Genomic DNA, 23,356 nt, shown 5'->3' with positions numbered 1-23,356 from the left:
TTTAGAAAACACGTAAATGAATCTTTGGTTTCGAACACGTGTCATTTTTTTTTTGAGAAATTTTGCATATGAAGATTGGAAATTTCCTATAATTGTTATATTTTTATTCTTCGTGAAATAACACGAGTAACACGAATATACCTCGTGTTTCGAGTAAATAATAAAAATGTCGTAGTATTAACAGAGAAGAATAAGTATGACAATGATGATCATGATTTACGAACATCTGTGTGTATGTCATACAAATCTTAATATTTATTCATATTATACATACACGTACATACATATTATATATGGTGTATATAAAGAATATTAAATTCGATTGATTTTTAGAGAATCGAAAGGTAAATGATGATTGTTAAAACAACGTGACAATATATAAATTATAATATGTGTAATTATTATTTCTATATGATAATAATAATATATATATATTATATATATATATATATCATAATCCATGAAATGTTTTTTATTTGACTTTATTTTATCTAATACTAATCCCAAGATATCTTATTGTTAGTTTACTCTTTTTCCGTATCATGGTATTATATTGCAACAACTTAATTCATTTTATTGCAGTTTTGATATGCTATTAATTTTGTAAGATGTTAAAAGTTACTTCTAGATTTTATCATGGATCGTGGTATTACTTTATAAATACGCTTTTATTATTTTATTATCTTAATCTAGAGCCTTCTAGGTCGGATTAAAAAAAAACGAAGAAAAGAAAATGCTTCAAATGTACAATTGTGTCTATATGTGTGTACACGCGTATATGTGTGTGTGTGCGAGGATAAAATATAACTTAATTATAACATTGAAAGTATATAGAAATCGGAAAGAGAAAATATACGTAAAGTGATCGACAAATAAGTATTAATAACTTAAAAAATATATTTACATAGATGGTCGTAAAACATGTTGATGAAATGATTATTATTTTAATATATAATATCAGAAAAAATAATATAATTGTTATCGATCAATTAATTGTTTAACAGGGTGTTTATTATTTATTTACAGGTGTTATTTATTTATTTGCTCATGTTTATTTATAAAATATATACATTTTTATTTCAATTTTATTTATTAATTATTTGAAACGATTAAGGAAAATTTCTTCGTCTCATATTTCGGTTTAATGCTAATGTATGAAATATGTAACAATTAATTTTATGTATGAAATATGAAAAATTGTATTATTAGTTTTATTGATGAATTTCTACAATGTATTTTTTGGTACTTTGCCATTATTTACGAAAGAACGAGAGAGAAAGTGATATCTAAGAGTTTCCTCACACCTATATAAAAACTTGTAAACTGGTTAAAACTTATAAAAGAGATTGGCTCTACACGATTCTGTTAGTAATCATTCACATCTACGTTCTCGTGCACGTTGTCCTTGTGTGCAAAGTATCGAAGTAAGAAGGACGAATTTAAATACTGTAAGAAATAGTGGTATCTAATTATTATGTCTTTCATAAAACTAGCATAAGATAGAGATAAAAGATAGAAAGGAAGAAATAGCAAATAGTTCAAACTTAACGTTTTCAATTCAAACCATTTTCGAACGTGCCAAAATACGGACTACAATTCACAATCGGGCTCGAATGTTTAACAAAAAAAAGAAAAAAGAGAGAAACTTATTATTATTTTATAAACAAAAAATGTGAATATATCAGTGAATTAATATTTGTGTAAATTGAAATTATAAAATTAATTGTCAAGTGTTCGCGATTTAGAAAAATGAAATACGAAAAATATTCGTAATAAATATTCATAGTTTATCAAGATGGGAAAATTATTGTTGGACGAAGTACACGTGAGTTTACAAGCCACATATATCTATTTTACGTATTAAATATTTTAAGTTTCTTTTTATTTTTTTATAAAGTTAGAATATTGGTTTTGTAGAATACAAGTGGTATTGTTAATGAAGGTTTTCGATTGGAAACTATCGAATCGGAGAATGGAAAAAGTAATGATTCTAATGGTCAGAAGATTAATAATCGTTCTGATGAACAAGATAAAAACACCATAGATATTCATGACACGGTAGACATATTTTTAGTACATTTGTCGACAAAAATTTATTTACAAAAATGAATGTGTTATTTTTTAAAGTTATTAATTTCTTTTTTATACCTTTTTCATTTATCATAATATATTTTTTAGAGTGAAGTGAAGAGAGAAGCATGGGGTGGGGGATTAGATTTTTTAATGGCCTGTATAGCCACGTCGGTTGGTCTTGGAAATGTTTGGAGATTTCCATTTACAGCTTATGAAAACGGTGGTGGGGCATTTTTAATACCCTACATTATTGTTCTATTATTTATTGGTAAACCATTTTATTATTTGGAAGGATTGTTAGGTCAGTTTACGAATAAATCTTGTGCGAAGACATGGGAAATGACACCAGCCATGAGAGGTTCTTTAATTAATTATATAAATGCATGATTTGTTCTAATTCCTTAAATCTCAATCCATAAAATATTTATTTTAAATAATAATAAAATAATAATATTAAATATTATAATTTTTAATTTCTAATTTTTTAGATCATATCAATGAAATATTGACTTTAATTAATAGTAACCAATAAATTTCAAATAACTTAATATCTTAAAATTTTTAGATTAGAATATAATCTCGCGATATAATTTTTAGGATTAGGATATGGACAAGCTTTCGCAGCATTCGCAGTTGTATCGTATTATTCCAGCTTGATGGCCTTGACTATCTATTACTTGATAGTAAGTTTTCAATCGGAATTACCGTGGTCGTTTTGCCGTGAAGAATGGCAAGGACAATGCTTAAATTCCACTGTTAACAATACGTCAATCAACAATACTACCGTAATTCAAAGTTCAGCGGAATTATATTTTAGGTAAACTCCAAATTCTGATTAAATTCAAAATCTAATTTAATTGAATTTCTTTCGAACGGTAAGTAAAACTTTTGTTTTGTTTAATTTTTAGAAAAATCGTTTTGAAAGAATTCGATTCCATAGAAAATGGTATCGGTACACCGTCGTGGGAACTTTCGATTTGTTTATTCGTCAGTTGGTTTTGTATATTCGGTGTACTTTGTCGTGGTGTTAAAAGTACAGGAAAAGCTGTATATTTTTTAGCAATATTCCCTTACATTATGATGATAATATTATTGGTAAGGTCAGTAACTCTGGAAGGTGCACTCAATGGAATATTATTTTTCGTAACACCCAAATGGGATATGTTATGGAACCCAAACGTTTGGTATTCAGCTATAACTCAGTGTTTCTTTTCATTGTCTGTTTGCTTTGGACCAATTTTGACTTATTCGTCGTATAATAATTTTGGCCATGGCGTTAGCAGGTAAATAAATATCTCAACATAATTTTCATTATCTCAAAGATATTCCAATAATGACATCCAACATATACCTGAATTTTAATCCTAAAAGGGACGTGATGATAGTAACAACATTGGACACATTTACCAGCCTGATGGCTGGTTGTACAATATTTGGAATCCTTGGGAATTTAGCTCACGAAATGGGTGTTAATGACATATCCAAAGTGGTTAGAGGTGGGACTGGTCTGGCATTTATCTCATATCCAGAAGCTTTGGCTAGATTCGATGTGGTTCCGCAACTTTTCTCAGTCTTTTTCTTCATCATGATGTTTGTCCTTGGCACTGGAAGTGCTGTAGCTCTTAACGGTGCCATTGTTAGTATATTCTGCGATCATTTCCCAAAAGTAAGCCAATGGATCGTGGTTTTACTTATCAGTATCGTTGGTTTTCTTATTGGTCTTATATACATCACTCCAGTACGTAAATTTAATATTTTCAATCTATAAACAATATCTTTTTTCTTTTCTATTTTTTACAAATAAATATAATTAAATAATAAAATAATGATTGAAATTTATATTTAGGGTGGCCAATGGTTGTTAACTTTGGTCGATTACTATGGGGGAACATTTGTTGCTATTATCATCGGTGTTCTTGAAATGATTACGATATTTTGGATCTATGGTTTATCTAATTTTTTAAATGATATTGAATTTATGATAGGAACAAGGCCAAATTTTTACTGGCGGTTTTGTTGGTCAATCATCACTCCGCTATTAATGATCGTTGTAGTAATTTATACAATTGTTTCTTATCAGCCTCCGACGTACGATGGCATGCTTTTTCCAGATTATGCTTATGGTTTGTATAAATAGAATTATTGGGTAAAAATATATCGATAGGTCTTAATGATCTTATTAAAATAACATTATTTTAGGTATTGGATGGTTCCTTATTTTCATTGGTATCGGTTTAATGGTAGTATGGTTCATTTACATATTTACTAAAAATATGTCAACGTCAATTATCGAAGTAAGCCTGAGATAAATATTATTAATGAAAAATGTTTGTAACACATTTTCGAATATTATTTCTAACATTACTTTTAGACATTGAAAACATCATTAAGACCTTCGGAAAAAAATTGGGGACCAAACGATCCTGCTACGAGAAAAAAATGGCAGGATTTCATTATCGAAAAAAAACGTCAACCTCCAAGATCTCTAATCGAAATTTACTTTAAATAAAGTGTACATATTTATGATTTAGATTTTAATATACGTTTGTATGTGAATATTAAAATTATTCGTTATACTAACTTTACTCATATTGAGTTTAAATCAGTTTGTACATATGTAGGTATGCATCTAGAATAAATTTTTACGGTTGAGAAATGAACATAATTGGCAATGTAAATAACGAGAAAGATGATTATCCAGTTAAATTGTCAGAATATACATGAAAATGATTGTACATGCGATTTATTTTGAATGGTTATTACATAACCACCATCATTTAGTTCTAACATTTAAATCAATAAATTTTACTATTTGTAATAATTATTTAAGAGACATTATTTTCTTACGATGTGTTCGTAAATTAAATGAAAATTTATTTTTTCTTATTTATAATTATTTCATTATATATATTTGTTCTAATATTATATTGTAAATAAATTTTTCCAAATATTCTCTCCGAAACTTTCGAACATATTTTTTTCTTTATTTTATCTCTTCTTGGTTTGGAGTTATTGTTATTATCATTTGTGCATTATTTTTATCATTTATTCAGCAAATGTTAATCATTAGGAACAATACGTTTGTATTATCTCAAGCATAAAATAATTTCATTGAGGTTGAAGTCATTAAGAAATATACAATTTTTACTTATCTTTACGACGGAATTTACAAAGCATAAAATTAATTCCGATAAGAATTATTTTTTATTATTTTTCATATAATCATCGTTCCCTCATCTCCTATCGTTTATACATAAAGAGTTTATCTTATTAGATCGTATTGAAATAGAACGTAATCAGGATTATTGAATTCTATGCGTACATTAGACTCGACTTTCGAAGTATGAATCATTTGATACGATCGTTTGATCGTGTTACGTGGTTTATATATATAAAAAACATAAATATATAAATCAATAATAAAAAAATTAAGAAACAGGTCGAGTAGTATAATTTATATAATAATTATTTTGATTAATAATTAATTATTTAACATAAAATAGTTATTTCTATTTTCCAAATTGTATATAATTAGAAAAAAATCGGAATTATTTATCGAAGTCATTTGAAATATAATAAAAATTTGTAAATCAGGCTCTCTCTTAACAGTTAGCCAATATTTTTGTGTTGGAGAGATAAAGATTATTTATTTAAAATAAAAAATATGTACAATGAAAAATATTATTTTTTTCCATTATAAAATTTTAAATCGTTTAATTTATTATTACGAAAAATCGTAATTAAATAAATTGAATTTTTAGTTCAATGTGAAAAGAATCGAATATCATCCAGGTGTGTATATACATATATATATATATATGTATATATATATGTGGTGTAATCATCATTAGTATGAATCTAACAATATATATTGATAAATGCAGACAGTGAATGTAGTACTTGTTAAATGTAAACGAATATACGAAGTGAAAGAGATTTATTATGCAGTCTCTCAAGTTCTGCCAACTTGTTAAGACGTGTTTATATTTTATAAGTCAAATATAACGTGTAAGCGTTAGTGCATTATATGTGTGTGAGTGAGTGTCCGCGTTTTTAAAATCGCGTGCTGATTCGTATGCCAAGAAAAAATATGCACCATTCCAAATCGAAGGTTCGTCGAACTATGTGCCAGATAATTAATTATGTTTGACACTTTCACTCTTATTGTTAAAATTAGAGAAAGTATTAATAAAATAAATCTGATTAATTTGTTCATTTCATACTTTAAGTAAATTGTAAGTTGCCCCCCCCCTCCGAGCAAATTATTCGTTCAATAAAATTTATTTCGATTACGAGCATTGAAATGAGAGACAAATATATTTGATAGAAAATTGTCTTTTTTTATTTTGCATTTATTGAATTTTTTTTCTGATATGAAAAGTATTTATTCTGTTTTTATTTTATACTTTATGTTATTTGACAATATATGTATTTATATATTTTTTATTTTTATTTTTAAAAGTATTTTACTAATGTAATTTTATTTCTTTATGTTCTTTAAAAACTTAAAAATAAGAGTCATGTATTTTTATAAGACGCTAATATTAGTATGACTAACATGATACAATTGTTAATCCGCGTAGTCTTCGAAAAGGTGCTTGTATTATCTCAAAACATTATTCGTACTAAAGAAAATTTAATAATGATAAATTCCACGAATGAGATTGTTTTAAGGCCGTACGATCATAAATTCTACTAATAATTGTTCTTATTCATGCTTATACTTTTTATTGAAAATAAACAATGTAATCATTTAGAAACAAAGAGAATAAAAAATACAGTTAATTATGTAATAGTCTACACTTGCGTAATTTTAACAATGAAATTAGCATTAAGAGGATTTGACTGGATAATTCTTGTTCAAAAAGCTGATAAGAATTCTTAATGAATGATTTTTTTACATTTTTACATTCGTGAAAATGACAGAAATTAAATAAATAAATAAGATAATTAATTTCTTATAGGATGGTGACATCGAAAACGAAGGGACACCCGGTATATACACTTTATCCGTTATATCAGACAGTAGAAATAATCTCAATATTGGGGTAAGTTAAAAAAAAGAAACAATTAACTAATTAAAATTTATTTAAACCTTTTATTTAATATATTTTGTAAGTTTGATTTATTGTCGTAGAATTCAACGACCGTATTGGTGTCAGATCAAACTGAAAAAGAAAGAGCTAAATGGGGAAGTGAATTAGAATTTTTAATGTCATGCGTAGCTTTTTCCGTTGGCCTTGGTAATGTTTGGAGGTTTCCATATACGGCATACGAAAATGGTGGCGGGGCTTTCCTGATACCTTATATAATAGTTTTATTTATAATAGGAAAGCCCATATATTACATGGAAATGATTTTGGGACAATTTAGTAGCCGTTCTTGTATCGATATATGGTCAATATCACCGGCATTCAAAGGTCATGAAAGATTTTTATTAAATCAAATAATATTCTTTTTCTTTTTTACTCTCCCTTTTTTTACGAACACTTTCTCAAACCTATTCAATATTATCTTTGTACCGTTTCTCTTGAGTCAACAATACAAAATTTTTGTTTTTAAACTAATCGAATAATTCATTGGATTTGTGATTTATTTATTTTATAAAATGTATTATTATATATTATATATGTCGTAGGTATCGGTTATGGTGTTACAATGGCAGTATTTGCAGTAGTCACTTATTATTCAGCTCTTATGGCATTGATAGTGTATTACATGATAGCAAGTTTTCAATCTGTACTTCCATGGTCATATTGTTGGGATGATTGGGGTGATATTTGTTTCAATAGTACCTTGACGTCGAATCATACCAACAACGGCAATAAAAGCAGCTCGGCTGAATTATATTTTAGGTTATCTCTTATATTTAATTTCATTTATAATAAAACATATGTAATATAGATATGTATAATACCAAAAGAAAAACAAAATTAATGCACGAATATTAACAATATATTTTATTTATTTATTCAGGAAAGTAGTTCTTAATGAAACCAACATCGACAATGGATTAGGGTTGCCATCTTGGAAATTAGTACTATCTTTGTTAGCAAGTTGGGCATTCGTTTATGGTGTGATTTCGAAAGGTGTTAAAAGTACTGGAAAGTTCTCTTACTTTTTAGCTTTATTCCCATATATTATTATGATTTGTCTATTAATAAGAGGCGTAACCTTAAACGGTGCCATCAATGGGATAATATTTTTATTCAAACCAACATGGAATAAAATCTTTGATCCATCGGTCTGGTATGCGGCTGTTACGCAATCATTTTTTTCCCTTGGCGTTTGTTTCGGTGCCGTAACCATGTATTCATCTTATAATAACTTCGATCATAACGTATCAAGGTAGGTTAAATTACTATAATCATTTTTGACTCATACCTGAAACTATTTGCGATCTGTATCTTCCTAACGTTACATAAACTAACGTGCATCGAATGAAATACTATGAAAAATAAATAAATATTCTGATATATAAATCAAACAAATATATCAAATATCTCCCTCAGCTTTTTTGTAAGGGTTATTTAAGGATTGCGTCAGGTTTAAAAGAATAATTAATTAATAGTTAACTCGAAACATCCTCAAAACATACATTGACTAATGTTAGTAGACATTTTATAGAATGCCCCGGGGAATCTATACAAAATCCGAATTCTGAACATTGACCATAACATATACATATGATTATATAGGTATTTGAGATTGGTAAGAGATTTTATTAACAGATAATATAGATATAAATATTATATCTATATAAATCTATCAATAAAAATATGTATATGTAAGAATATATCTTTACTCTATCGTTCGAATTTACTATAGAATAAAAAATGTAGTATAATAGTTACTGTAATACTTGTTTTTAATTACGTCATCAAAATTGATTTATCGTGTAGATCATTCAATGCACGATAACATTGATGATTAAATACAGGATGTGTAATATATCTATTATCTATTTGATTTACAGAGATTGTTTGATAGTAACAACAATGGACCTTTGCACCAGTTTAATTGCTGGTGCTACAATATTTGGTATACTAGGAAATTTAGCTTACGAAATTGGTACCGATGATATCAGTAGTGTTGTAAGAGCTGGAACCGGTCTAGCATTTATTTCATATCCTGAAGCATTAGCAAAGTTCACGGCCGCTCAACAACTTTTCTCAGTCTTCTTTTTTCTAATGCTTTTTGTATTAGGAATAGGCACTACCGTTGCATTCAGTGGTGTTATCATCAGTATCATTAAGGATCAATTTCCTCGTATCAGTCAATGGAAGATATCTGCTTGTTTTTGTTTCATTGGTTTCCTTATCGGCATTGTTTATTGTACTCCAGTAAGTGTCTGTTTGTTGTTATGTATTTACATGTTAAAAACAATATATTTTGTTTAATACACGATCTTAAGCAGGGATCAATTTTTTCCCTATATATAAATAAAGCAATTATTTTTTTCTTTAAGACTTTTTAGATTATTTTTTTTTTTTTTCAATTTATATAAGACTACGAGAAAAAATTTATAGAAATATATAATTGTTAGGAACACTTATAGGAATTATTTTTGGTCAACCCTTTGTATCTGTAATATTAAATTTCTGTGTTTTTTCTTATTTTTCTTTACAGGGTGGACAATATATTCTCAACTTGGTTGATTATTTTTGCGGAACATTCATTTTAGTAATACTTGCGTCATTCGAAGTAATTGCGATATCGTGGATATATGGTATATGATTAAATAGTATAGTAACAGATATAAGTTAATACATATTATTTTTGTTATTTTCTTGTTCTCCTTTTACCTCATGTAAAAACACAATTTTTCATAGGCATAGATAATTTTCTCGATGACGTTGAATTTATGTCCGGTACAAGGCCGTCGTTCTATTGGAGATTTTGTTGGGGTGTTTTGACCCCAGTATCATTGTTCGTCATTCTAATTTATTTTCTATGCAGTTATGCACCATTGACTTATAACGACGAGCATTATCCTGATTCCGCATACGGTAAGTTTTATATTTTTTTTTTATTTTAATATTATTTATAATATTATTAAATTATATATTATTATTTATAGAATATTTATAATTTTTCTTATTTTTTAATTTTTAGCTGCTGGTTGGATACTTTTGATTATCGGTGCGGCACAACTTCCCATATGGATAATTATTTCTATTTTAAACAATAAAAATGCACCATTGTCTATCGTAAGTATTTCTTTTTTTTTTTTGTAATTTGTATTGTATATTTCCAGCTCGTATAATTATAATAATTTTATATAGGCATTTATAGCGAAGGAAGATTGGGGTCCAAAAGATAAGAAATGTTTTAAAAAATGGAAAGATTTTAAAGAATCCAAAAAAATACAAAATAATTCTATCAATGAACGTACAAAATTAATTCAATTATTGTTCGGGAGGCAATAAAGTAAAAACATGTGTTATTTATAAGTAATAAGTTAGGTTTACTTAGAACAAAGATATAAATTGTAGTATTTGTCACAGAACAATCTTGTTTCCTGTTATCGTTCATTAGGAAAGTGATTTAAATTGTTTATTATTTTAATCCAATTAAAATCGTTGTAATTTGTTGTTACAAATTAATTGTCGACTTACTTATTTTAAATAATTTTGAAAAATAGATGAAGTATATTAATATATAAATTATTATCGTCCTCGAGTTAAATACGAAATTATTTATAATTGTTTAAGTGTTTACTTTTTTTTGTTAAAGTATTTTATCGATGAACAAAATATAGTTCTTCGTCGATCACGAGCTTCGAATTTAAAGCACATTTCAGTCTCCGTATTTTTAATTTATTTGAAAGAATGTCGTGGATTAATTTCTTGTCTTTTTCTTTTTTCTTTCTAAATATTGTCTATTTTGGTTGCAAACCAAAAACAATTCGAATCGTTTGCGACCATCTTGACCGTTGTCTCATATTTCTAATATTCATTTTATCTTCTTTGAATATTAACCATTCCTTTCGATATTTCATTTCTTTCGGTCCCCATTGAGACGTTGGTTGAAAAGCTTTTCTAATCATCTGTACAAAGAAAAAATAACAATATAGTTTAATTAAATTTTTAATTTATACGTTGAATCGATTTTACGTTTAAATAAAAATAATTCTATTATGTAATAATATTACTTTGTAAACAAAATTAGCATAATTATCTATTATAATAATATATATAATAGTAAACTACAAAATAAATGTAATTTATTTTCATACTTAAAAGTATCTTCATTTTTTTCATTAAATTATACTTAATTAAACATTTTTGGTATTACGTAACAGTTAAGATTATGATGATAAGATGATACATATATATATAAATATGTTTATGACTTGTGAATTAAAAATCGTTGATAGATAATCAAATTAATCTTATCATATCTTAATTAAATTTCATTTAATTTGTATTATTTATCTCATTTCTCAAGAAATTTGATTACCAATCGAGATTTTGTTCATAAAAATAGATTAATAATAGCATACTTCTTTTAATGGTAAGTGTCTATTTTTGAGTATAGCCAACAGCATCCAAACTGGTATTTGTAATATACCCATACAAAGTATTATTACACCAGCAGCATGAGCACCAATTGGAAATGTTTTGCCAGCGTAAACCAAAGGTGACATATTTACGACAGTGTATAAGAAAATAACGATCAGTATAACGGGTGTTATTACGAACCAACAAACTCTCCAAAACATAGTTGCTTTCATATCCAACATAAATTCTATATCATCGATGAAGTTTTCGAATCCTGTATTTTTTTTAAAACGATAATTCGTTGATCTTTTATTTTTGTTAATGTATAATATATTAATTTGTTAATTAAATAAAAAGAATTAAATTCTTAAACTTACCATATACATGAATGATACCAATCATTTCAAAAGAAGCTAAAATGAACACAACGAAAGAAGTACCGTAATAATCTGCTAAAACAAGAACCCATTGTCCACCCTAAATAAATAAATAAAATTATTAACAAAAAAATATATTAATCTATGATAGATAAGAGATGATTAAGAAAATAAATTACTCTTACCGGTGTGACGTATACAATTCCAATTAAAAAGCCAAGACAACACAATGGTACAACTATTTGCCAAGGTTTCAATTTAGGAAATTGTTCATACAGGATAACAAAAAGACTCGATGTCATACCAACGCAACTACCAATTCCAAGAACAAACATCATCACGAAGAATAGAACGGAAAATAACTGCAACGATGATATCGAATATTGGATGGTTTTTTTTTTTATCTCTACTTTTAGAAAGCAGAAAAATTAGATAAATTAGATCTTTTAGTTTGACACGTTACTTAAAAAATTTACCTGAGGTAAAACTTCGAATTTAGCGATTGCATCAGGATAGGAAATGAATGCCAGACCAGTGCCATCTTTTACTACTGAACCAACATCCTTAATATCCATCTCGTAAGCAAGGTTACCGAGGATTCCAAATATTGCACAGCCTGCGATCATGCTGGTAAACGTGTCCAATGTTGTAATGATCATTGCATCTCTGTTCTTACAACAACAAAAAATAAGAAACAATTGGTACGAAAATGATTTAATTAATTTCTATAATAACAAATTATTATATTACTTTGGATTAAATCAGTAATTCATTTCTAAAATAATTTTGTCGATAAATTTTAGTCGAGCTAGTCAATAATTATTGTTCAGTAAAATTCTAATTTTTTTTTAATCAAAATTAATGCAAATCAATAAAAACAAGCAAGAAAAAAAAGTAATACGAATTTACGACGAACCTGTAAATGTTATGTTTGAACCCATTTTGAGCGGAATACGTGACAACTGCACCAAAGCAAACAGATAGAGAGAAAAAACATTGGGTCACTGCGGCATACCAAACTTCTGGTTTCAACAACATTTCCCATTGTGGTTCAACAAAAAAAAGTATACCATCGGCAGCACCATCCAATGTTACTGAACGTATCAACAATGCTATTAAAACTATATATGGAAAGATTGCTAGAAAATATGATGCCCTTCCTGTACTTTTAACACCTTGGAAAAGGATTACGCAAACGAAGAACCAACATCCAAACAGGCAAAGCGTTAATTTCCAATCCGGTAATCCAATTCCATCGTCGATATTATCTTTCTCGTGTAATACTGATTTTCTAAAATAAAAAATAATTTGTTTGTTTGTAACGGAACATTTGTTTCGACTGTCGTGTTGAAATAATTGTTCAAGGTATGCTATTTAATTGAAAAAATACTCACAAAAAGTATAATTCAGCGGAGCTTCGATAAACTGAATTACTCATACTACGATCGAGTTTATAATATGTATCATTTCTTTTCAAAAATGTAGTATCATTGATCATCATTCTATTTTCTTTTTTGCTAGACGAATCGATACAAAAGTCTTTCCATTCTTCGAGACACTTTGACCAAGGTAACTCCGCGGAAAAAGATGAGATCAAATAAAAAAGAGTTAAGGCCATCAACGAACTATAATAAGTTGCTAAAATGATCGTCGAAGAGAATTGAGCCCAGCCGACACCTGAAATATATCAAATATAGTATTAATCATTTGTATTTATTATTGTTACGGTTTAAATGAATTATTATTTTCATATTATATATATATATATGAATGAAAAATTATTCGTATAATTATAAATACCAACAAAAGCAGGTGAAACATTCCAAACGCGTATCGACGAACGTCCAGAAAATTGTCCCATTATCATTTCCAAAAAATAAAATGGTTTCCCAACGAGAAATAACAAAATTACGTATGGTATTAAAAATGCGCCACCACCATTTTTATAAGCGGTAAATGGGAATCTCCAAATATTACCAAAACCGATAGACATGGCAATGCAAGACATTAAAAATTCTATACTATTATTCCAAGATCCTTGACTTTCCTTTTCCTCCGCTTTTTCTAAATCCTTTAACTCGGAAACACGTGATTCGTTGTGATCATTATTAGATAATTCAATATTTCTTTCATTGGTAATTTCAAACGCTGGGTTATCATAACTCGTTTGACTTCCATTTTTCTGCAACATGATTATAATGTATGATATCCTATTACAATGTAATTCATTATAATTTATTTCGAAATAATTGACACACGCTTATTCAAACATCCCGATACAATTATTGTTTAGGTTTTAATTTGATATATTTTTTAAAATGCTACAACACACAATTATTTATCATTTAATTTTTAAACTAATGAAAATATTTTTTTGTGTGTAAAACATTGTAATACGATTATTATTCATTTTTTTTTCACTAAAGTTACACAATTTGTGAAGACAATAATAACGTGAATGAGTGACGCGTCCGAAGAAACAATACACAAGAACCGTTTGCAGTTGATTCCAGAGAAGCAGTAAAAAGACACTAACCACTTTGGTAATATTGAATAAGTGTGAGAAAATGTTCGTAGAGAAATAATTCGAAACTCATAAAAGAGAGAGAGAGAGAATAAAAAGACAAGAATTATTTATAATTTATTTTTTAAATGATAAACATTGAATTATATACGTTGCAATAAAATCATATGTAACTTAATAATCGTAATAATCAAAACGATCGAAATGTTTAATAACTCATATAAAATTATTAAAAAATATATAGTACCTATTCTTTCCGTTCTTTTCTAATTGTATTGTCTTAGTATGTCAACCTTACACACTTATTGCACGTGTAACACATTTACTAGTTATCAAGAACGTCATTTGAGGCAATTAAAACCATCGTTTAACACTATTTATCGAAGATCGTAAAATTTATCTTTCGAAAAATTTTATTAAGAACATTTAAGTATACTGTACTTATATGCATTTCAAAGTACTGTACTTTTTAATGCATTTAAAAATGAAAGATTAAACATAATCGCATCGATTTCATCGATATCTTACAACGTATTACAGATTACAACGAATAACACTTATCCTTTTTTTTTCTTGTTTTTTTTGTTTTAATTTTATTTATCAAGAAAAAAACAATTTGTCCTTACGAACACACACACACATTTATTATCACAACTATCATCTAGTAACTATCACGACTTACCATTTCTTTTGACATTACACAAATGAAATAAAAAAAACTTGGAAACAAGAGGTAACTGATTTATCGAATATTTAAACGAACATTCATACAATGTAGAGATACTCGAATAAGAAACTCTCGAGAATAAATTTTTGACGAAGTAACGATTTCGAAACTCTTTTATATAATCTACGAAATACCCCCACAACTATAACCACGATAAGGATAATAAATGTCTATCAGGAAAAAACGAAGAAAAAAAAATATTAAATTGATTCTTTAGTCACGGAGATCATTAAGTATATAAGAGATAGATAACTATTATACGTGTGTATGAACTAATCGATATCTCAAATCGATGTCACTTTCTTCCGCTCGATAAAACTTGCAAAAGGCTATGTACTTGATTGTGAACACTTTAAAGTATACTTTTTGATTGAGATTAATGTATCTACGTATACACCTATATGTATAAGTGAGATTAGGTGATCCCAACAGCAGGTTATTCACACACACTTTTTTCCTTTTTTCATTGAATTTTACACTGTGATACTTAACACAAAAAAAAAGAAAAAAAAAAAAATAATAATATCAGTTTTATCTTTGAAACGATGAAATCTAGATATTTTTATTCATTTTATTTATAATAATGCCAATTTTTGTATATTTCAATTTATATCTAATTTGATTTCATTGATTTTGTACAAAGTTATTTAATTATTAATGAATAATATCAAAAAATTTGTGATATATTTTATTAATTATTTATTTTATTTTATATTGTTAGAATTATTAGAAAGAAATATAAATTACAAGTTAAATAATAATATTTCATTTAAATCACTATCTTTTTAATTGCAAAATACGTAAATCAATTATAAATTAATGTTTCTTTTTTTCTTTTTATTTTCATTTAAGAAACATTAAGTTTCATGGTATAATAATTAACAGAGAAAAAAAAAGCATAAGAAAAATATTTCTTTTTTTTTTTCATTTTTCANGTTTCTTTTTTTCTTTTTATTATTATTTATAACATTGAATTAAAACAAACAAAAATTATTATCATTTTCATTTAAGAAACATTAAGTTTCATGGTATAATAATTAACAGAGAAAAAAAAAGCATAAGAAAAATATTTCTTTTTTTTTTTCATTTTTCAATTCTACCGACAAGTAACAGATTTGAATAATCTATAAAATATGTTCGAATGTTCATTTTCTATTTCCTCTTCTTTCATTTTTCTTCGATGTTCTTTAAATTCCAACCATTTTATTTTCGTCTCGTCGTTCAATGGACTCCAATGTTTTGAATGTCGAAATGTTTGAAAAATTATCTTAAAAAATTAATTATACAAAGTATATGATATAATATATAATATATATATTTCATAAAATAATAAAACAAATATACTTTATATTATTTTTTACCTCTGGAAAAGGTAAATGTCTATTTTTAAATATAGCGACCAATATCCATATAGGTATTTGCAATACAGCAATGGTAAAAAGAATCCAACCGATAACTAAAAAGAAAAAAAGTAACACAGAGTCATTATATAATATTAAAAATAAAAAAAAAAAACCAAAGTATGTATAATAAATATTTACCATAAGCTACGTCAGGATAAAAAAGACCATTGTAAGTTAACAATTCCAAATTAATCATATTATAAATAAATATCACAGTGATTATTCCAGGAGTTAAAATACTCCAACAGAATTTCCAAAAACTCGACAATCGTCGATTTAACATAAATTCAATGTCGTCGAGAAAATTATTAATTCCTATAAAAAAAGACAAAAAAAAAAGAATTCTTTTAATCACTCAAACGCGTATGTAAATATAACTTTATTTAATAATTTATTTAAAAGAAAAAAAAAAACAAATTCACACCGTAACACCATGAAACCACGATCATTTCAAAAATGGCTGGTATCAATGCAAGAAACGAAGTTGCATAATAATCTATGAACGTTACCATGAATTGTCCACCCTGTAGGAAGAAAAAAAAATAACCCCATAAATATACATATTTGTTTTTTAATTAAAAATTTAACTACCAATATTTCTTTTTTTTTTTTTATATTATTATACCGGAGTGACGTATAATAATCCGATAAGAAATTCAAAGAAACATGTCCCAGCTGCAACATGCCAATGTTTCCAGTTTGGAAATTGGTCATTGATGATCGATATTATACTAGAAGTAAGTCCAACTTCGCTACCAATTCCAAGAACAAAAATCATTACGAAAAATACAATGGCGAAAAATTGTGGTAAGAAATCAAACTTGACGATTGTTTCTGGATAAGAAATAAATGCCAATCCTGTTCCACCACGTACCACAGAGCTAATATCTTTAGCTCCTAATTCGTGGCTAAGATTACCCAATATACCAAATATAGTACAGCCTGCTAAGAAACTGGTCAAGGTGTCCAGAGTTGTCACAATCATTGCATCCCTAGAAACAATAAATTATAATGATAATTAAATTTCAAAATAATATTGCCAAAATTAAATTCATTAATGTTATATTTGTGTTTGAAATAATTATCAATTATCATTATTAAAATGATAAATTTAAATAATCATTTTTTTGCAAAATGATGTGTAAAGATTTTAATGAAAAGAAAAAAAAAAAAAGAATTTAATCGTGCATCAGTAAATCAAAATTACTAATTCTCAAAAGATCAATGTGGATTAGTCTTATCAATAAAAAATATATATATATATATATACCCATATTAAACGATACTGACCTATAAATATCATGATCAATTTTATTGTGAGACGCGAACATAACAACAGCACCGAAACAGACAGTCAATGAAAAAAAACATTGTGCAACTGCATTGTACCAGATACTGGACGTTAACAATTTGTCCCAATTAGGAGTAACGAAATAAAGTATACCATTGGCTGAACCATCCAATGTAACAGCTCTGATCAATAATATAAACATTACAATGTAAGGAAATATGGCTGTGAAGTAAGCAGCCTTGCCAGAACTTCTGATACCACGAACGACAATAATAAATATACAAAGCCAGCTAATGAACAGGCAAATTGTCAAACGCCAATCAGGTAATCCAATTCCGTCGTTGATGTTCTTCTTTTCGCGTAGCACTTCCTTGCTAGGCATAGATAACTTTACAGATCATAGAGATTTATAAAAATAGATTTATTTATAGAAATATTATTTATATTAATACTAACTAAAAATATAATTCAGCTGAACTGAGATAAGTTACGTTGGAAAGGCTGGTACCATTTAAAAGAATTTCATCATCTTGTACTTTCAAAGAATTCACACAGTATTTACCCCATTCCTTTTTACATTTACCCCATGGTAATTCAGATTGAAAACTTGCGACCAAATAAAATAAAGTCAATGCCATTAAGGAACAATAGTAAGATGTTAATGCCAACAGTGTAAGAAATTGGGCAATACCAATACCTGTGATAGAAAGAATAATTAGAATCACATTAATGTAAACAAATTGAGAGAAAGAGAGAGAGAGAGAGAAAATTTGCCAATAAAATAATATGAAATTGTGTATAACCTTTGAAGGCAGGTGATATTTCCCAGATTTTGATAGCAGATTTACTAGAAAATTGGCCCAAAGTCATTTCTAACAAATAAAATGGTTTCCCAACAACGATGAGAATTATGATGTAAGGTATAAGAAATGCACCACCACCATTCTCGTAAGCAGTGAACGGAAATCTCCAAATATTTCCTAATCCAACAGACATGGCAATGCAGGACATCAAAAATTCTTTATCGTTTCCCCATTGTGCTCTTTCCACCTAATTAAACAAAACCTTATAAAAAAAAGGAATGCAGCTTATATTTTTGAAATATTAAACAATGAAACAGGGAGAGAGAGAGATCACTTACGGTGTTTTCAGAAATCGAATTATGATCTGTAATATCATCCAAACTAAAAGCCTCGTTGGTGATTCCATTTTTAATGTTACACGTCTAAATATAATATATAATATATGTCTCATTAATATATATATATATATATATATATTATTAATTAACTATAAATTTATGATAATAAATCATGAAATTTATACAGGGTGAATCCAAAGTTTCGGGATAATTTTAAACGTCAATTATACTTGTTTGAAATACTTTAGGCTAATTTGTTATTTTCTTTTGTTTTTTTTTGTTTTTTTAATCTAGAAACTTTCGACTCACCTTGTATAACTATTTCATCCACATGTCACATAATAAGTGTTAGCTAACTATCTAACACACTATATATTCAATATACGTCAGCTTCGGATCACGAGTATTAATCGTGAACAATGAAAACCAATGGAGCTCGTTGATCAAGAATCGTATCGAATGACGTTTTCGTTAGCCAAGCAGAAATATAATACATATTTTATGTAAAAGTAATATCGTATAACAATATCATGAATATTTATATGCATATACCTATCTCATCTTTGCTAACTAAGATTAAGTAATAAGAAATACTTGCTGTATACCTTTTTCCCCATGAATATCGAAGTACCTCCTTCCACTTTTGTATATTCAAGATTGTGAATTATGTGTGAAGTTTTATTGAAGTTTACGTGCGGTATTTGTGATCTCTATAAAAAAAAAAATAAATATCTTATTGTGTATAAAAAAACAAATTTAATTTTATTAATGTTATATGTGTTATTTTTATAAACAAATCTAATTAAGTAAATAATAAATTTGCGTATTTATGTGTGTGTATAGTGTTTTACAAAATTATATATTTATGTTAATAATAATAATAATAATAATAATAATACATATGTTTAAGAAGCCAATTGGAGGTATTTTTGAATCTCTAAGTAAATAAATTAAAAAATTTTTTTTCCTAATAAACCAATTAGCGTGCAAAAGAAGGAAAGTTCCGTCAAGGATTACGTCGCGAATGGGACTGACAAAGTTTCACTCTTTTCTCGTATTCCTGTAGATTAGATAAATAATCCACCCGTTATTAAGATAACACAAGTAAATAAAGGAACTTTAACAACAGTTTAAATGCATTTTTGTTGTTTTTTGTTTTTTTTTTTTTACGAAAAAACGCACTAACAATTGATGTCGTTCATTGCACCGAAGTTTTTCTTTCTTTTATACTGTGAACAATTTGAAATCGCAATTTAAACTGATTTATGAAAGATTATTATTCACGTAACTTCAATCCTTGACTATGATTCATAATTAATCAGATAACGTTAGACAATCGTTAATAAACACGTACATACGTACAGCTTTTCATTCATTTATGCACATTCTAATTTTTTCTCATTGATTGTGAGAAAATATTAAATGCGCATATTTTATATATATATATATAAATTCCCCTCTTGTTTTTTTTCCTAATTGTAAAAAAAGAGAATGAGAATGAGAGAGAAGGGATAATAAGAAAAGAATAAAACAACTATCGTACATAAGAAAGAACATTTTATTTTACATAAATATTTCTGCTCCTTGTATTATTCATCAAATATTAATCAAATTTGACACGCGACGATTTTATTGATTTATTTCATTTACAAATAAACGTTGAATAAATTTAGAAATTTATGTGATTAAAATGAAAAACGTATCAGTCGGTAAAGTAATTCTGACATGTTTAAATCGAAATTAAAATCGATTAATCTTATCGATTACGTTTCGAATGAAATTAGGTGTGGAAAAGAAATTTTTGTGATGATTTTTATTAGGTTGAATGACGATGGATAAAAATACAAATTATCAAGACAAAATTCATCGTGAAAGAGTCATTTTGCAAAAGAAAGGACATCACGTTGAAGTTTCGGGAGCCTATAACAAAAGAGAACTTCGAAAACTTTTATTTTCATCTATTTCTCTTTTACAATCTGATGACAAAGATGTAAGTATGTAAAGAAAATAAATAAAATGAAGATAACCGTTCGAATAAAACGATTAAAAAGTTAACACGTTTTTATTGCATGATTATTTTTATTTTTTCTTCATGATTGTAAATATTCGTATTTAAATAACGATTCAAAGTTTTACGTTATTACTACAGTTTACTGTTAGGTATGAATGAAATTCCTAAAAATCTACGTAATATACTTTCGTCGGTATATTTCCACAGATTTAACTTTCACATTTCGATTAGATCAAATCTCTTACTTTAAGATTTCTCGATAGAGAACAGAGAGGATTTTAAAAAATAATATTAAACTGAGCCAAGTTGATCTCGACGAGATAAAAAAAGATAAAATCGTGGAAATCAGTAATGAAGGTGAACAAATTTTGGAGGATCTTCATCGAGCAACGAGAGATGCTAATAAAAATGAAGATGCGAGAAAAAATAAAGAACAAAATAATATTCTGGAGAGCGGTAATAAAAAAAAGATAAAAGAAAAATCGTTAGGAGAACATTTACGTGAAAGGGGACTAAGTGATGGCCTAATCAAATCTTTATTAACTAATGGATTTACCGACGAATATATCAGGTTGGTATGTGTAAACAAACAAATTCTTTTGTTTTTCTTTTTGAAACATTTTACTCTTAACATCGTGTAAATGAATTTGAAGTAAAAATTTGTGTTTCAGACTTTTGAAAGCCTTGGGTTTCTACGAAAACGAAATAGAACATTGGAAATTATTTTGGCAAAAGGATTTTAACGATTCAACGAATTCCATGGAATCCGATGATATTTGTGTCTCCTCGAAGTCTACAATGTCCGATTATTATTTTTCACCCGAAGGTTTTTATTTAAAATATTTTTTTAGCGATGCTTTAATACGTGCTCTTCCAGAAATTGCTATGAAAAAACCTTACGATCCGATTGAGTATCTTGGGTATTGGTTGCTTCATTTAAAGGTTTGTTTATATTGTAAAATTAATGATTTCAATTTATACCTTAATTATTTTTTTAATTATACCAAGTGTCTCATTTTAAACAACACGACCAAATATATTTCCTATTATGTTATATGTTACAATTATTTTTCTATTATTTGTTCATATGTGAAATATAAAAAATGTAATTGATTTGATTTCATAGATTTGCGAGGAACGTAGAAACAAGCAAAAAGAATTCGAAATGGAATTAATGATCGAAAGAGAAAAATACAAGATGATGGTTAGTGAATAATTATTAAATATGATCTGTAGTACTTTAAATAAACTTGCAATAATATATAACATTTTTTTCAATATTTTTCTTTCAAAAGATAATGGAGGATCGAGAAACAATAAAAATAGAAAGCAGAGATGAAGAAGAAGAAAAAGAATTAACCGAAGATTGGAACTTTATAAATTATGAGATTATTTAATATCGTCTAATAAAAACAAACAAAAGAACACACACATGCCAGTTATACTTTTTTCCGAAAGTAAAAAAACAAACTTGAAGAAGTAAAGAAGAACTTCAGATTTTTTAAATTTACGTATATTAAAAAAATATCCACTGAAAATTATTTTACAATCAATATTAATTAAAAGCTACGTAATGTTTAAACAAATGTACTATCGTTTAAATAATTATAAGACAATCGAAAATATAAATTATTTAAGTTTACCCGTAGGAGAGGAAAAAATTCCGATATTTACTCGTAGGAGTAACAAATAATACTGATTCGTATAATTTGTTTCTTTTTTTTTTTTAATTACTGTTCACACATTATTTAAACATTGAAAATAATAAGTAAAAGACAAGAAATATTATAATAACTTAACTGTTCTTATTAAAATTTATTTTACACGAAGTAATCGTCAATATTAAATTATTTTGTATAAATAATAATCATTCATTTTCTTTTTACAGTAAAATTCATATTTTACTGTTAAAAATTTGATTACTGGAATCCAAATTAATTTTTTATAATTTCTCTTTTGTTTTTTTATTTACATACTCTCTCTTTCTCTTTCATTTTCATTTTATATAATAATAACAATTCCTCTCTATTTCCTTCTTTAATTCTTAAAGATCACGTCAATTTTTTTTTAACTAAAGATTTAAATATAAATTATTTAAAAAAGACATCAAGGTGTGAAACGCTAAGATTTATGTAATAATATTAATTTCTTTTTGTAACATGAAAAAATGTGAAACGATTTAATTTTGTAAAATATTCTTAGTATCGTGTAACACACATCTAAGAAAAAAAAATTGTTTTGAAATTTAAACATATTAAATTATTTCAAAATTAATATTAATTACAATTTTATTCACAAAAATGTTA

General features: G+C 26.8%; 5 protein-coding genes across 9 annotated transcripts; 3 read left to right on the top strand and 2 right to left on the bottom strand.

The window, feature by feature from the left end:
- Nucleotides 1-1,795: 1,795 nt before the first annotated feature.
- Nucleotides 1,796-4,582, top strand: LOC106789924 (sodium-dependent nutrient amino acid transporter 1-like). Its single transcript, XM_014754484.1, has 9 exons — nucleotides 1,796-1,825; nucleotides 1,918-2,058; nucleotides 2,179-2,431; nucleotides 2,671-2,890; nucleotides 2,982-3,356; nucleotides 3,445-3,811; nucleotides 3,920-4,196; nucleotides 4,273-4,367; nucleotides 4,445-4,582. Exons 1-9 carry the CDS (start codon nucleotides 1,796-1,798, stop codon nucleotides 4,580-4,582), a joined length of 1,896 nt encoding a protein of 631 aa, XP_014609970.1.
- Nucleotides 4,583-6,055: 1,473 nt separating this feature from the next.
- Nucleotides 6,056-10,573, top strand: LOC106790028 (sodium-dependent nutrient amino acid transporter 1-like). Its single transcript, XM_014754671.1, has 10 exons — nucleotides 6,056-6,184; nucleotides 7,038-7,121; nucleotides 7,211-7,493; nucleotides 7,712-7,928; nucleotides 8,050-8,421; nucleotides 9,050-9,416; nucleotides 9,703-9,802; nucleotides 9,906-10,082; nucleotides 10,189-10,283; nucleotides 10,359-10,573. Exons 1-10 carry the CDS (start codon nucleotides 6,149-6,151, stop codon nucleotides 10,500-10,502), a joined length of 1,875 nt encoding a protein of 624 aa, XP_014610157.1. The 5' UTR covers nucleotides 6,056-6,148; the 3' UTR covers nucleotides 10,503-10,573.
- A 250-nt stretch (nucleotides 10,574-10,823) lies between these two features.
- LOC106789917 (sodium-dependent nutrient amino acid transporter 1-like) lies at nucleotides 10,824-15,174 on the bottom strand. The gene is made up of 9 exons (XM_014754471.1): nucleotides 15,160-15,174; nucleotides 13,754-14,135; nucleotides 13,348-13,630; nucleotides 12,870-13,244; nucleotides 12,430-12,619; nucleotides 12,139-12,315; nucleotides 11,954-12,053; nucleotides 11,579-11,850; nucleotides 10,824-11,122 (listed from the first exon to the last, which is right to left on the bottom strand). Exons 1-9 carry the CDS (start codon nucleotides 15,172-15,174, stop codon nucleotides 10,955-10,957), a joined length of 1,962 nt encoding a protein of 653 aa, XP_014609957.1. The 3' UTR covers nucleotides 10,824-10,954.
- Nucleotides 15,175-16,285: 1,111 nt separating this feature from the next.
- On the bottom strand, nucleotides 16,286-20,386 carry LOC106791353 (sodium-dependent nutrient amino acid transporter 1-like). Of its 5 annotated transcripts, XM_014756939.1 has the most exons (12): nucleotides 20,226-20,271; nucleotides 19,939-20,099; nucleotides 19,645-19,749; nucleotides 19,040-19,123; nucleotides 18,702-18,948; nucleotides 18,355-18,595; nucleotides 17,898-18,272; nucleotides 17,233-17,599; nucleotides 17,032-17,131; nucleotides 16,746-16,922; nucleotides 16,566-16,660; nucleotides 16,286-16,471 (listed from the first exon to the last, which is right to left on the bottom strand). In XM_014756939.1, the coding sequence occupies exons 3-12, from the start codon at nucleotides 19,654-19,656 to the stop codon at nucleotides 16,301-16,303; spliced, it is 1,869 nt and encodes a 622-aa protein (XP_014612425.1). In that variant the 5' UTR covers nucleotides 19,657-19,749; nucleotides 19,939-20,099; nucleotides 20,226-20,271; the 3' UTR covers nucleotides 16,286-16,300. The 5 variants fall into 5 exon arrangements, with proteins under 5 accessions (XP_014612425.1, XP_014612417.1, XP_014612433.1 ...); XM_014756931.1 differs by having other exon boundaries at nucleotides 19,939-20,386; XM_014756947.1 differs by lacking the exon at nucleotides 19,939-20,099 and having other exon boundaries at nucleotides 20,226-20,297.
- A 454-nt stretch (nucleotides 20,387-20,840) lies between these two features.
- On the top strand, nucleotides 20,841-22,566 carry LOC106791375. The gene is made up of 5 exons (XM_014756979.1): nucleotides 20,841-21,029; nucleotides 21,314-21,621; nucleotides 21,722-21,992; nucleotides 22,177-22,254; nucleotides 22,346-22,566. The coding sequence occupies exons 1-5, from the start codon at nucleotides 20,865-20,867 to the stop codon at nucleotides 22,445-22,447; spliced, it is 924 nt and encodes a 307-aa protein (XP_014612465.1). The 5' UTR covers nucleotides 20,841-20,864; the 3' UTR covers nucleotides 22,448-22,566.
- The last annotated feature ends 790 nt before the right edge of the window (nucleotides 22,567-23,356 follow it).

Source organism: Polistes canadensis, unplaced genomic scaffold (genome assembly GCF_001313835.1).
Source record: "Polistes canadensis isolate GaletaPanama2010 unplaced genomic scaffold, ASM131383v1 scaffold_7, whole genome shotgun sequence".
In the NCBI taxonomy this organism is placed as follows: Eukaryota; Metazoa; Arthropoda; class Insecta; order Hymenoptera; family Vespidae; genus Polistes; species Polistes canadensis.
This window is presented reverse-complemented; position numbering and strand designations above follow the sequence as displayed.